The sequence below is a fragment of the Miniopterus schreibersii genome (genome assembly GCF_964146895.1).
Source record: "Miniopterus schreibersii genome assembly, chromosome: 10".
Lineage (NCBI taxonomy): Eukaryota > Metazoa > Chordata > Mammalia > Chiroptera > Miniopteridae > Miniopterus > Miniopterus schreibersii.
Genome location: NC_138110.1, coordinates 49,200,988 through 49,215,866, shown reverse-complemented (window position 1 = coordinate 49,215,866; position 14,879 = coordinate 49,200,988). Strand labels below are relative to the sequence as shown.

The window sequence follows — 14,879 nt, the reverse complement described above, 5'->3', positions numbered from 1 at the left end:
CCTGGGGAGCCTCTGGAAAGCAACTAACAGGGCCCCAGGGACAACCGGCTGCCAAGGTGTTCAGGCGCTGGTGTTTTCAGGCTCAGATGGTTTCAAGGTGCCTCCAAGGCCCAGGACACCTGCAGGTTCTTAGCACATAGGAGCAATGCAAGTCCTGGCCCAGACAACACACCTCTGGGGCTGCTGAAACACTGGAGGCCAAGAACCAGCACCTGTGGTCAACAGTCCCAACACGCCCCAGATGCTGTTCTGAGCAAGGGATGTGCTTGCAGTCTTCAGCCACATGCCACCCCCACCCCAAGACGCCCCTTAGCAAGAAAAGCCTAGAGCCATGAGCTTTAGCAAAAATGTTTAATCTCTCCTTAATGTGTGTATTTACAAGTACTAAATCTGAAGAACAGTAAAATAGGAAATGACCGTGTATTTACACAATCTGCAGGCTGAGCATCCCATCAGCCACACTGCTCCTGGGAGAGGCAACGGCAAGGGGCGGCTCAGGCCAGCCTAGTGATTGCTCTTCTTTTGGGTGGGGGCCCTGCGGCGTTAAAGGACAGCTAATTGTGGGCTTCATCTTAAAAATATCTCTCTGTAAATATATCTATTCTAGCTTGTGTAGCACCAACATGAGCCATCACATCCAGAACTGGGAGAAAAACCAGGGCGGAGGCTCTCAGCAAGGTCAGACTAGGGAGGGTGGGAACATTTGGGGCCCTCCATCTTGGGGTGACCCTAGTTGCTCCGCCCTGGGTCAGGGAGCACAGGGCAAGCTCGAGGTATATTGAGGCCCGGCTCCAAGACCAAGGCATGAGCCGTCCCCGGGCACTCCTGAGACAAGAGTGGGGAAGGTTAGGACAGCCCGAGGCAGGACAGGCCATAGCAGCGGTGCCTGGGACAGGACAGGTGTCCCTGCACAGCACCCCGTGCTGTGGCCCAGACTCCCTGGGCTTGGGACTGCAGCAGGGCCTTCATTGCAGAGTGGGACTCCATCCCCAGGCTCCTGCCAGGGCCCCACACCCCCCCAGGCCAGTGCCAGAGCTTGGGGTCAGAGCCTCTGGCAGGATAACACAAGGGAGGTGATGGTGCTAAGTCCAGCACCTGGGGTGCTACAGAGCTCAGAGGACTGTGAGAACCACTGACAAGAACTCAGAGCCTAACTCCAAGACCTGGCAGGGAGGGAGGTGCGGGACCTGCTGCACTGAGCAGACAGCAGGCTTAGAATCAGCTTGATCAGCTCACATGTAAACAGATATTGCTAAAGTGCTTGCGCCTGACAGGTGTGCGCTATTAGGTGGGCCACCCCTCCTCCTTCCTCACCAGAGCAGCCTGAGGTGAGCATGTGTGGCTCTCTGCAGGCTGGGAGGCCTCAGGAAGCAGGGTTGGAACTGGATTCAGACGAGGGCAGAGCAGGGAACTGGAAGAACAGGGCTTCAATTAGAAGCCAGCATCCAGGGAAGACTTTGGAGGAAACTTGAGGCCCATACCCAGGCACAGCCAGGCAGCATCAGAGGGGAGGCAACGGTGCACCAAGGACTGGAATTCAGGCCAAAGCAGTGGCCACCAAAGACAGCTTGATCTTTAGTGGCAGGCCTCAGTTCTGGATCCCACGGTGGCCCAGGGAGGAGCCCTCACAGGCTGCACTAGCGTCAGGAGGGGCTGCCTGAGCTCCAGCTAGTCATCCACAGCAGGAGGCCTGAGCCCTGCTCACTGCCCTCGGGACCGGACCGGACCGGGAGCGGGAATGGGAACGGTGTGGGGGAATTGGTTTCCCCTGTTCCAGGAGCTTCCCAAGTCAGGATTTCTCAGATTCCTCACTGCTTCCCCGCGCAAGGGGACAGCCCTTTAATCTCCAAGGTGTGCAGACTGGCTCACGCAGCTTAGCGGGAGGGACCTCAAGATGGAGCTGGCCACAGTTAGCTGTCCCTTAAAGTCCATGGGAATCTTTAGTACCGTCAAAAAAGTGAACTTGAAAGAGGGGGGCCACTTGTCTGCTTTCACAAGTGACTGATTAATTAAAAAACATTTTAAAAAGTGTCTAACAATCTCTAGTATTCAACACTTGCAGTTTTAAAAAGATCAAGTCAGACTTAACGCTAGCACAGACATGCAGGAACTCACAGCCCCTTGCCCTGGAAGCTGGGGGGGACGGGGGCGCCAAGAGAAGTTCTCTCCTTTTTACATCAAAACAAAAAAAAAACAAAACAGGACAAACCGCAGGTCGAGGGGCGGAGGCCTGGGGTGTTCCGCTCAGGGAAACCGGCCACTTGCTTCACGACCATTTGGTATTGCTTTCCCACTGCCTTAATTTTCTTATTCTAAACTGTTTGTAAAATTTCTCCTCCTCTAGTCAACTATACAGGACCCCACTGGGGCTGGAGACTGAGGCTAGAGCCACATATATATATACATATATATATATATATATACACACACACATATATATACTAATGTACAGGTTTTGTTTAGTTAAAAATTTGTTCTCTCTTGCTCACCGAGGGCTGGGTGGACAGAGCCAACCACAGGGCCCTCTGGTCACTGTCCTGCTCCCAGCCAGGCCATAGAGTATGATCCAAGGAGCCCTGCCATGATCCTGGCTGCCCAAGCAGAGTGCAGCAGGATTTCTGTTCCCCATAAAAAATAGCCCCCAGATGTCCCATTGCGCTTGAGGGGCCAGCATGCTGCTGAGATGCCAGACTGGAAGCCGCTGGAAGGTGGTGAGAGCAGGGGAGACAGATGGAGGGACGGAAGAGGATGGTCCGGGGGGCTCCCAGGAGCTCCACACTGGAGAGCATGCCCAGAGCAGATGCAGTGGAGGAATAAATAATGGGAATGTGTGCTCATGACTGGAGCCCCAGACCCCAGTGGCTCCCAGAGGCACAGCCCTGAGGACACAGAGGGAGTCACCGAGTCCTTCTGGAAGTCACCTGGGAGCTGCGAGCACTGCCTTCCTGCAGCCCCTCCATAGGAGGGAGCTGGGCCTCTCTCTGGGCGAGGTGCTCCTGCCTCCACCGCAGAGAGCACGCGGTGAATCAGAGGACAGTGGCGTGGTGCAGCAGCGAGCGTGAGGGTGGCAGGCGGGGGGCAACAGCCCAGACTGACTTCAGCTCACCTTGGCCAGGCCTGGCATTCAGCCTCCCCAGGCTGCCAGACAGGCCTCAGCCCTTAGACTATGCCAGGGAAGCCGAGAAGGCTGACCCCCTCCCAGCCCCTGGACCTGACCCTTCTGGCCTCGCCAGACTGGCATCCCTCCTCCCAGAGGGCTCGGCCTTACTCCCCAGGTCTTCAGCAGTCATCTGAGTCTCCGGAGAAGGCCTCCAGCTGCACCTGGGCTCCCCCTGCCCTGTGGCCAGCAGCTCTGGGCACAGAGGGTGCTGCAGGCACCGTCTCACCCACACCAGTAGGAACCAGGACCCCCTGCCAGGGGGAAGAGAGGGCCGGGAGGACGCTGGCCTGCACGCCTACCCCGAGCACACAGGCACTCGGCACACACAAGGGAAGGCTGCCTCCAGGGACCTCCCAGCTTTGGCTGTTGGTTGGAGGCGACCCTTGCAGGCCCTCTCACTAATCTCCTGTTGGGCAGTGGTGGCAGGGTGGCTCAGCTGCTCAGGGCCATCGTGTCCACCACCTGCTCCAGCTTGCTCCGGAGCCGCTGCCGGCGAGCCTGCTCGTCCTTCTCCAGGGCCATCAGGATCTGCGGAGGCAAGCGCGGTGTTAAGGGAGCCTGGAGGGGCTCCCGCTCACGTGGGACCACTACCAGAAAGCTGGGAAGATTATACACAACCAGCAAGTGACATGGCAGTAGCTAGGGGGCTCTGGAGCAGATACCCAATTCTATCCCATCCATTCTGAGCTGAGGGGCCTGGTTCTGAACAGGACACGGGTGTGAAGAATGAGTCCTCCTTGCACCTGGTCACTATTCCTACTCTCGACCCACAAAACACCAGCCCCAAACAGGGCTCTGGTCACAGTTAGCCCTTCATGTACCCTCGGTACAGCTCCCCATCTGTAGATGGGAACTGGGCCTGGACACCCTGGACACGGATGTGCCGCCACCCACTGGAAGCCCTCCCTGCACTGCAATTCAGCCTGCTTCCAGCCCCCCAGGAAGCAGAAGCACCCTGAGTTCACACTCCTGGTTCCTGCTGGTGCATCAGCCCACCAGCATGCCACCATCTGCCTCCACTTCCCCAATTGTTCCTCTGTGTGCCTTTACAGTGGAGCTCCTCAGAGAACCTCAGATGGCAGGCTTTAGTCCCACCCCCAGGCGGTATCACCAGGTCACCCAGGATCTGCTGCTTATCCTTCTCAGCCCCAGGACATCTACCCAACCTCACTTTCTGACACCCAGCCCCACCTGAGTCTCGGCCCATCCCCTTCCTGCTCTGGACTCACATCCAGGGCCACCTTCTCCAGCCTCAGCTGCCAATGTGCACACCCTGATCCTGGAGCCCGAGTCTCTCCCGAGTCCCAGCTCCACTCCCCTCAAACAAATAAAAGTCCAAGGGACTCCTTGGACTTTCCCACTTTCCACAGCTCACTCCACCTTAAGTCTGGAGTCACACCCACAGCCAGTCTGATAAGCAAGTCCTAGTCTCTCCCACCCATGGGCAAGCCCTTACGTGGTCCCTGCCTCCCCCCTTCACCCTGGGCACTCAACAGTCAGATCATGGCTCTGTCTCTAAACCCCGATGGCCCATCTCACTGAGGGGAAAGCTCAAATTCCCCAAGGCCTGCACACCCAGTGACAGGCCCCTTGTCTCAGCCTGGCCTCCCCGTCCCAGCACAGCTGATTCAGTCTCCCGGCCTCCACAGTCCTGTCACCACGCCCACTCTGGCAATGGCCACGTCCATCCTGCCTCTCCCGCCCTGTGTGCTCCATCCAACTCAGCCCATGCATCAGTCCTCCTTTCTCAGACATCTCAGAAAGCCCCGGCTCTGGGTAGCAGACAGCAAGGAGACCTGCTGCAGCCTCACTCCAGGTCAGCAGACATGATACTAAAGGAGGAAGGTGGCTCTGCAGACATCCTCCCAGGCCCGTCAGCCTTGTAACGGGCCCCTAAAGAACAGTCCCTCACCATGTTCTCCTCAGGGAGCCACTGCCATCTGCTCCCTGCTCCCCCATGCCCCTAAATTGTCCAGAAGCATGCTAGGGCTGCTTGGCAATCTAGCCGAGCCTGTTAGGCCTGGTGGGCAATCACAACAGCACTGTATCCCTGCCTCAGCAAGTGAGATGGCCAGTGGGAGAGCAGATGGGAGAAGGCAGGCACCTGGCTAGCCCAGAGGCCCAGGGAGAAGGTGGGGCTGAATGTGGGTTGCAAAAGGGTCCCGGGAGGGAGCCCTGTTTGATAAGGCCTGGTTTAGGGCTGAGCCGGGTGGTGTGCAGCAGACAGACTTGGGCAAGGCTGGTGTTCACACTCACCTCGTCCTTGTACTTGGTGATGTAGGAATAGATCTCATGTAAGGCGCTCATGCTGTTGAATTGGCTCAGGTGCAGCCTCGACTGCTCGGCCAAGTACGCACTCATGTCCTGGTCGCTGATGGCAGGCATCTTGGCAATATCAGCATAGTACCTGTAGGCAGACGGCCAGTTGGCGCATGAGCTGGGTCCCAGCCCTCGCGCCCCCCACACACGCCCTGCACAGTCAACGCACCTCTCCACCCAGCTCTTATAGTTGGGAATGTCCTTGGCGTAGAGCAGTTTGTTGGAAGGCGAGTCCTTGCCCAGCTTGTGCTCAGACGTGGAGCAGGAGTCCATGAAGGTCTGGGCCACCACCGAAAGGCAGGCATCTGTGATGCTGCTCTTGTGGATGTCGAACACAAACTGGGGGTTCTTGATCACGTTCACCCAGAAGCGCAGGGGCAGGCTGTGTGGCAGGTCACATGCATGGTCAGACCGGGCCTCAGCACCCCTTCCAGATGACAACGGGAAGGGGCCAGCCGGAGGCCTCCCAGCCAGCCTAGCTCTGACTCTCAGTGACAATGGATTTCCATGCAGATAGGGAAACTGAGGCCCAGAGAGGGCCAAGGACTCAAGAAGTGAGGGCTGTCTCCTGCCACTCACACTCTGGGACGACAGTCCCTCCACATGGTCGCATGTTTACACATGCACTCACACATGGTCACAACCCTACTTCTGTCCAGGAAGGGCTCCAGGGACACATCCCCACAGACATTTGACCCCTGTGCCCAAAATGCCACCCCTAAGACAGCCATCAATGGGGCTACCCAATAGCCACAAGCCTGTGGCTGTTTAAATGGAAATACACAAAGTTAAAAATTCAGATTCTCAGTTGCAATAGTAATGTGTCAAATGCTCAAGTAGTCATTTGGGGCCAACAGCCACCACTCTAGGCAGCACAGATCTAGAACATTCTGTCACCGCAGAAATTCTCCTGGATGGTGCTGACCTAGATGATGCTGCCTCGCCCGGTGCCCCATGGAACCCCTTCAAGGCCCACGGGCAGCACAGGCAGAGTGGGAGGCCCACGGGTGCATCTAGGTTTGGGAAGTGGCAGCATATAGAGGCCAGAGTACTAGGAGGGGTGAGATGACCAGGGGATCAGGCAGGAAGAGGCCAGAGGCACAGGAACTTCTCTGAAGATGGGCCAAATGCTGCAGGGGCATGTGGTCAAGCTCAGGGAGACAAAAGCCTTTGTGGCTTTTGTTGTGGGCATTGTGGGTGGGGTGCTGGCTACCTGAGGGTGTGAGAGTCCCAAAGTGTTTGCTGTCACTACCACTGTCATCCTCATCACTGCCAATGGCTGGCACCAGCCTGGTCCACCAGGCTCATTCCTCAAAGCCCACACTTACACCCTTGTACCTGCTGTGTATGCAAACATGCAGATGAACCCACATGCATATGAACCCACATACATACACCAAGCTCCCACAGCAAAGGGGGTCCTCCGAGTTGAAGCAGAGGCCATGCCCAGTTCCGGAGCATGGGAGGCAGTGGATGCCCCTCCTCAGGTGGGCGAGTAGGGAAGGCCCACACAAAGAGGAGCTGACCGTAGCAGGGAGAGAACAAATCCAGGCAAGGCTTTCCCCTCACCCATCATAACAGGCCTCCTGCAGCTGCTCAGCCCGCCTAGCCTGTCTGTGCCCCACCTGGCCCGACTGCCAAATCCCACTCCAAAGGTACCAGTTGCTCTTCCAGGTGTGGCGCACATCTGAGTCATGTATCTGGTGCTGGTCAGCCTGCTCATCCAAGAAGTCGAACATATACTTGATGGCCAGTGGCAGAGCCGAGCCCCGGTGTGCCGTGCTAAAGATGGTCTCAAACAGGTCATCCACGAACTTCTGCAGTGTGCCCTATAGGTAGGCAAAGGCGCAGAGCTCCAGGGCACCACCAGCAACCTCTCATCTCCTTGGTGACCTGGGCAGCTGGCTGTGCTGCACCCATGTCCCTACCACCTGCCCATCCAGGCCTACCTTGGTGGCAAGCAGCCGTGTCAGGTAGATCTCTGAGACCATCTTGCTGCCACGATCACCCTCCCGCTGGTCTAGGTGGTCGTGATTCTTCACCAGGTGCCACAGCTTGGTGCCACTCTCCAGGTCAGGTGTGATCATGGGCGTGCGTGAGCGCAGGCTGTCAGGGCTGCTGGCTGTGCGTAGCATGCTCTCTGCAGGCACCACACAATCAGCTGACAGGCCCACTGCCGCCAGCACCCACACCCTACCCTGGCCCTGGCTGGGGAGCCTCAGGCTAGAAGCTCCTCTGTCTGAGCCTCAGTTTCCACATCTGAAAACTGGGGTCCTCAGTCCCACCTCCCTGGGTTATAGGGACAGAAGATGGTCTACTGTGTATGGCTGTATGCTGTAGGGGGAAAGGTGAAGCCTCCAAATGGAGGGAAAGGCTAAGTGTCCAAGTGATGGGCCATGATGTAGCCCCTTTCAAGTTTTGCATGGCCCTGCTGTAGAGAGGCCAAGGGAGGTATCCTATTCAAACCAGTGAGCCGTGCCCGCTCTCCCCACCCAACCCCTCACCATATCTGCTGAGGGACTTAGTGAAGGTGGATGAGTTGGAGATGTTGTAGGCAGACGTCTGCTTGGGCACCAGAGCCACCGAGGACCCGTCCGTCACCTGTGGGCAGAGGGCCAGGAGATTCATGACCCACCATTGGCAGCCTTGGTGACACCTCCAGCCCATCTGGTGCTATGCCTGGGGGCCAGTCACCTCACCCCTCTAAGCCTGTTTCCCCACTGGTGCACCTCCAGAGCTGTTAGAACCACCAGATGGGCCCCGTGCTGGGTCTGAGAAGGTAATACATGTGGCCTCTATGCCCCTTTTTACCAACATGTCTCCCACCCACAACCAGGGGTCTGGACACCGGCTTCCACACTCCCATGGCCAGAGGGTAGGGGGTGCGGGACCACCTGGTAGTGAGCCAGAGTATTCAGCCTCTTCCAGTCGTTGTCGATCTTGGTGGTGACGTCTTCATCTTGCAGGATGATGCGCGCCATGCGGCCCTGGCGCCACTCTGAAGGAGAGGGAAACAGTGAAGGGCGGGGCCTCGTTCCCCGCCTCTCCTGGGTCTCACCTCTCAGCCTGAGGAGCACGGGTGTCCTAGGGGCACTTAGTGCAGGGTCTTGAGCATCAGAGTAACAACAAGGCTCCTCCCTTCCTCCCTAGAGCAGCTCCCATCCCGGCTCAGAGCAGGAAGCCTGTGCCCCGCAACGGCAGCCCCACCTCCACGTAACACCCTGCCTTTGAGCTCTAGGAAGCTCTTCCAACTCCTCAGTCTGGCATTTAGGCCTCCGTGGTGGTACCCCACCTCTCCAGCCACGCCTACCATGGGACTCCCCAGCCCCAGGCCTGCCCCTCATCCTCTAGCCCTCCCCCAGCTCTGCAGGTTCCTCTACATGCCCAGCTCACGAGTCACAGTGCCACCCCGCAAGCTCCGATGGCCCACCCTCCTCAGTAACTGGGAACCCCAACCCTTGACTCTTACCTAGAGTGTGCCCCCTAATTCCACTCTCTATCCACCTGCCTCCACCCTGGCCTGCCCACACCGAGCCCAGCTGGGATCACATCCCTTCCCTCCAGCCCTCAACACCCCCTTCTCCCCATGACCTCCAGCACCCTCCTCCAGCAGCCAGGGCCCAGCCTGGAACAAGAGGCCCTGCTTGAGCTTCTCCCTCTAAGCCCATTACCTGTGGCCCCTGGCCCTGCCCCTCTCCTTGCGCTGTGCACCTTGGCAGGCCCACTGCCCAGAACCTTAGCATGGCCACGCTACCAATTAGTGTGAGCGCCCCTCCCTCACTCACCCAGGTCCATGTCCCCAGCCTTGGGCCGCTGGGAGTAGGGCACACCCTTGTACACAGCGTCCAGCAGCTTCTCCTTGACCTGTGTCACTGTGTCGCAGTTTAGTCCCTTCACTGGCACCTCAGGCGCATTCTCGTTCTCAGGGTTCACGCAGTTCAGGGTCTGGGGGCAAAGAGGGGCACAGCATCAGCACCCACCTCCCAGGGAGCCGGCCTGTGGGTGGGGCAGAGCAGGACGCCGGGCTTGTGCTCACCAGCATCTTGTAGTCGATCTGCTGCCGGATAAGCTTGTCCTCACTCAGGGAGTAGCGCGCCTCCCCAGTGATGGCGTCGATGGGGCCCTTCTCCATCTGCTGCTTGATTGCGCAGTACAACATAAACAGCGGCTCCCCGGCGCACTCCTGCCGCAGGCGAGCGGGCAGTCAGGCTGCAGCCAGGACCCACGCGCTTCCGCCCCTGCCCATTGCCCATCCCTCCAGTGCCTCTGTACCGTTTCCACAAGAAGAGATTAGCAACATTTCCAAATTCTTTTAAGGAGGCAAGTAGAATCCTGGTTCTAGAGCCCGACAGAGACTGTGCGAGAGAATGAGTTAAACAGCAGACCCCTGGCCCTGTCAAACCCGTGCGCCGTAGCCAGGAAGGAATGCCAGGAGTCTATCAGAGGTGAACACAATATGGCCAAGCGGGCTTCACGCCAAAGAAGACTGAAGCTCTCAAGTCTCCCCAGCGCAGGTCTCAGCGGGCCCATTGCCCCAGTCCCCAGCCACTGCCCTAGCACCCCACGCGCTGGAGCCTGAATGCGGTGCCAACACTGCACTCTGGACCCCCCTGGACCACGGCACAGGCAGACCCTGTGCCATGGAACACTAGGCATGACCTTGATTTGTTGGTTGTCAGGGGCCCACCTGGCTGGGGCCTGCACCACTGCAGGTGGAGGCTGCCCCCGTTACTAAGAGGCACAGATGCACTAACCCAGGGAAGCTCATCAGCACTGAGGGGCACCGGGGTCCAGGGCAAAGGCCCTGTGGGGAAGCCTCACAGGTCTGCTCTGCTCCTACCCCTGACCGTTGTCCTCCAGCTCCCCACATAGCAGCCACAAAAGCCGTCTCCTGCTCTCCCAACCACCCAGTGTCCCACCTCAGGGCCTCGATACCGGCTATCCCTACAGCCAGAAATCTCTCCCTCGGGTTTTTACTGGCCCTCTGGACTCCGCCCAATTTGCCTGTTCAGAACAGCTCTCCCTGACCACCAGGCCAAAGCTACACCCCAGTTTCTGTTGTTGTCTTTGATGCCTTCTCCCAGCTGGAGTGGAAGCTGCCTGAGGGCCAGGGCACAGCTGACTCACATTATATCCCAATGCCCAGCATGGAGCCTGCACACGCGCGGGGCTCCAGACACTGCTGGACAACAAATGCCATGAGTGAAAAAGTTGTCAAAGGAAGAGGCTCATGTCTTCACAGCAAAGTGAAGAAAGCCAACGTCAGAGCTCGCCAGTCCTGTCTACCCCAGAGCTGGCCCTGATTGCAGATGCCACACCACAAGGGGATCTTCCCCACTTACACTTACTTCTGTGTTTAGGTATGCTAAAATGAGCACGGGTTACTTTTCTAGTTCATGTTTATTGTTTTTAAAAATAGCAAAGAATGAAGGGGACTTGGGGTGTTTAAAAAATTTGTAGCACTAAAAAGAAATGAGCTATCAAGCCATGGGAAGACATGGAGGAACCTTAAATGCACATTTCTACGTGGAAAACGACAGTCTGAAAAGGCTACCTACTGTATGGTTCCAACTACAGGACATCCTGGAAAAGGTAAAACTATGGAGACAGTAAAATATCAGTGGTTGCCAGGTGAGCAGGTGGGGCACAGGGACTTTTAGGGCAGTGAAATTACTCTTTAATACTATGATGGTGGACACAGGTCACTATCATTTGTCCAAACCCACAAAATGTACAGCACCAAGAGTGAACCCCACGTGAGCTATGGCCTTTAGGGGACGTTTCTCAACACAGCAGCACTGACTGCAGCCAACACTGGTACCACTGTGGTGGAGGGTGCAATGACGGGCGGCTCTGAGAGCACATGGTGCACGGGAATCTCCGCGCCTTCTGCTCCATTTTGTTGTGAAACTGAAACAGCTCTAAAAGGTCTTTCCAGTCAAGACATGGATCGATGGAAAAAAAAAGTTATCACAGGAATTTTTTTTTGTATCCATATGAGATGGTGATATTAACTAAACCTTCGGTGGTAATCATTTCACAATATCTGTAAATCAAACCATTATGCTGTATACCTTAAACTTATACAGCAATCTATGTCAATTATTTCTTACTAAAACTGGAAAAAGTACCACAGTGCAGTTGCCCCTCGGTACCCATGGTGACTGGTTCCAGGACCTCCCTCATAAGCAACTCTGAGGATGCTCAAAGTCCCTTATATAAAATGGATAGTATCTGCATATAACCTACGGACATCCTCCCATTTACTTTAAATCATCTCTAAATTACTTATATTACCTAATACAATGTAAATACTATGTAAATAGTTGTTATACTGTATTGCTTACGGGATAATGTCTGTACCTGTTCAGTACAGACCCAACGATCAGAGGCCTAACTACATGGTAACGTCAGTAACAATGTAATGTCGTTTTTCCTGAATATTTTTTATCTGCGGTTGGTTGAATCCATGGATATAGAACCCGCAGAGACAGAGGACTGACTGCACACCTTGAAAAAAACCAAAACAGTCTGTGGCACAAAGAAGTCAGCGGCCAGCTAATGCAGACAGGAGCAGCCTGGACCAGTGCCGGGTACCCCTCCTGCAGTTGGTGTGAGCACACAATGTAAGTGTGGACCATCTCTACCAATGGTCCTGGGCTGGTTCCTCCTGCCCAGCACCTTTCCTCAACCATATTGTGAAGGGGCAAACATAATTTGGAAGTAGGGGAGTGCTCTGAACAGATCAAAGCACACCTTGGCCCTGTTCAGCTCTTTTAATGTAATCCCATGAGGGTAGACCAGTCAGCTTGGCCCGTGGCTCCCAACACTCTGCCCCCACCTCCCTATAGCCCTCCTCCCTGCTCCCTTGGCCAGGCCTGGCCTCCCTCTCCCTCTATCCAATACCCTACCAGACCCTCCATGACGTAGCCCCCACCCTTGATCCCAAAGCACAGCTCCCTGAAAGCAGCACCCACTCAGCCGCTCTGCCTTCAACACCCTGCGCCGGCCCCACTTGCCCTACTTCCTGCAGCCTGACCCTCCACCTGGCATTACACACAACACACACCCAATTTAGGTCCTCAGACTGGGTTTGTCAAACTGAGTCCCCTTTCTCTGCCTGCAAAGACTCAGGAGCAGATGGGTCGATAAAGCTAAGATAGCTCGGGCCCAGAGGCCCATGTCCCTAAACCTTGCTTCTCCTGACTTCCAGAGTGTAATTTAATGAGCATGTAAATACATCACACAGTCTCACAGAATTTTACAGGAAATGCACAACTTTGTGTTACTGGCTCCCAGGTTCAGCATAACCACTCTAGAATTTACTGGACTCTCCACAGGCCCAGATGTTCCCAGGTAAGCCCTGCCCTACACTGCCTCACGCCCACCTCAAAGCTGTCGCTCCCTCTGCCTTGCTACCTGCTTCCCTTACTTCTTTGCTCAAACCTCACCCACCTTCTTGATGTCTGCCCCCTTTTCACATGTCCTGATTCCCATTTACCCTCTCTCTCCAGCCAAGACTCTGCTCTGGGTACCTCTGAGTGACCATGGCCTGGCCCAGCAGAATTCTGCATGAAGGGCTGACGGGCCCCTCGGGTGTCCCCGATTCAGTAAGGACACAGGAAAGGGAGGTCCATGGCTAAGAAGCAACCACAGGGATATTCAGGCCATTAGGCTCCATTGCCCATCATGCTGTCCATCTACAGAGTGTCTACAGAGGTCAGAGAAATGAGCAGAAGCATGCATGAACATCCATCCTGGGCTTGGCCTGGGGGCCCCACTGTCCCCACCTCGTAAAAATGTCTGCCAAGCCTTCAGATTTCAAGGGAAACCAGATATCTGGGTCTGGGCGATCTCCTACTTTCTAAGTGCAGTCCAAACAGGATCCATCTAGACCCATATCTAGCTTGGAGCTGCAGTTTGTACCCTCTGGCCTCCACTCCATTCTGAGGATGGCCACAGGCCAGAGCTTGTCTTCGAGGGATGGGGGATCCTCCCAAGCCTGAACAGGGGCTTGTCTGTGCACTCCCCCCCCACAAGAGCCAACAGGAACCCCCAGATATCTCCCCAGGCTGGCCCAGCGCTGGGTGCTGGACACACAGAGGATCCTGCCAGGTTGTCCCCCTTCATCCTTAGCTGCAGGCCACGGGCACAGGGCAGAGACCTGGGCCTGTATTCAAACTCCAGCTCAGTCACACACTGGGCATGAGGCCCAAGACAGCTTGCCTTACTCAGAGCTGGGGTGTCTACTCCTGCCTCGGTGGCTGGATGAGGCCTGGACAGCATCATGGAGAGCCAGGATAGGGGCCAATGGGTGCATGTCCTAGGGGAGTCCACACGGAGGCCCCAGCCCCCTTTGAGCCACTCTGGGCTGAGACTGTTCATCTCTGGTCTCCTTTGTTCCTCACACCCATCCATCTGTCCCCAACACCCTCTTGACGTTCTCTCCTCCCCAGCCTACCTACCTTGAGGAATTTGTACAAGAGGAAGGTGAACCAGTTGGTCAACATCTTCTCTGCCACTGACTCGGTCCTGGAGACAGACACAGGCAGGGGTGACGTAACTCCCACTGCCAGGCCCACACCACATGCCCACCCCACCATCCACATGGTCCTTTCTACAGAACTTTCTAAAGGCCAGGCTTTGAAAGGCAACCATGGACTGGAAGACTGCAGTAGAGACCCCGGTCCTCAGCCCCAGAGCAGGTCTCTGAGCATGACTCAGGCCCGGCACCAATGGCCTCAGAGTGGAGCCCATGCCCAGCACACCTGGTCCCCAGTACCAATATCTGGTCAGAGGAAGCAGAGGCTTCCCCCAGAACCGCAAAGTAACGCCCTGGGGCTGAGCGCCCAGCGGGGCTTCTGGTGGCTTCAGGTAGAAGGTGTGGGCTCACCGCCGCAGGAGCAGTTTGGGGTGGTTCTTGCTCTCGAGGTTCTTCTCAATGAGGTCCGACAGCAGCTGCTTAAGCACGCCTGTGGCATATTCCATCTCACCCTGCAGAGCCGTCATGATGAGTGAGGCCACGTTCCCACGGTCGCGCATAGAGAAGCTGCGCTGGGCCTCCAGCGTGCGGATAAAGGTCAGCAGAAAGTGCTTCTTGGTCAGCAGCTGCCCAAACAGTGTTAGTGATTTCTCCACATTGGCCTGTACCTGGGGAGGACAGGAGCCTGCTCAGGGTACCCAGTAGCATCATGGGGGTGGTACTCTGGCCGAGGGACTGTCCAGGCCAGGTGTACAGGACAAGGCAGGGTTGGAGAGCAGGCCTCGGAGGCTGGTGATACCGACAGGTGTCCAGGCCTCAGTTGTCCTCAGCCCACTCCAGGCAGAGACCCAGGCAAGTGATGAGTGTAAAATGAGGGCCTGCTCCTGCCACCACCTAGCAGCTTGGAGGGAGCCCAAC

The 14,879-nt window shown here is 56.4% G+C and overlaps 1 protein-coding gene across 3 annotated transcripts in view; it reads right to left on the bottom strand.

Annotated features, from left to right (window-relative positions):
• Window positions 1–339: 339 nt before the first annotated feature.
• Window positions 340–14,879, bottom strand: part of PLXNA1 (plexin A1) — a 49,918-nt gene continuing 35,378 nt past the window's right edge. For 2 of the 3 annotated variants that reach the window (XM_081149178.1, XM_081149177.1), the window contains exons 22-32: window positions 14,373–14,629; window positions 13,945–14,011; window positions 9,516–9,662; window positions 9,265–9,424; window positions 8,374–8,477; window positions 7,984–8,080; window positions 7,429–7,619; window positions 7,139–7,308; window positions 5,649–5,861; window positions 5,417–5,567; window positions 340–3,688 (exon numbers count right to left, since the gene is read on the bottom strand). In XM_081149178.1, the coding sequence (XP_081005304.1) occupies window positions 3,593–3,688; window positions 5,417–5,567; window positions 5,649–5,861; window positions 7,139–7,308; window positions 7,429–7,619; window positions 7,984–8,080; window positions 8,374–8,477; window positions 9,265–9,424; window positions 9,516–9,662; window positions 13,945–14,011; window positions 14,373–14,629 (1,653 nt within the window). In that variant the 3' untranslated portion in view covers window positions 340–3,592. The remainder of the gene's footprint in view (window positions 3,689–5,416; window positions 5,568–5,648; window positions 5,862–7,138; window positions 7,309–7,428; window positions 7,620–7,983; window positions 8,081–8,373; window positions 8,478–9,264; window positions 9,425–9,515; window positions 9,663–13,944; window positions 14,012–14,372; window positions 14,630–14,879) is intronic. The other variant, XM_081149179.1, reaches the window with a different exon arrangement.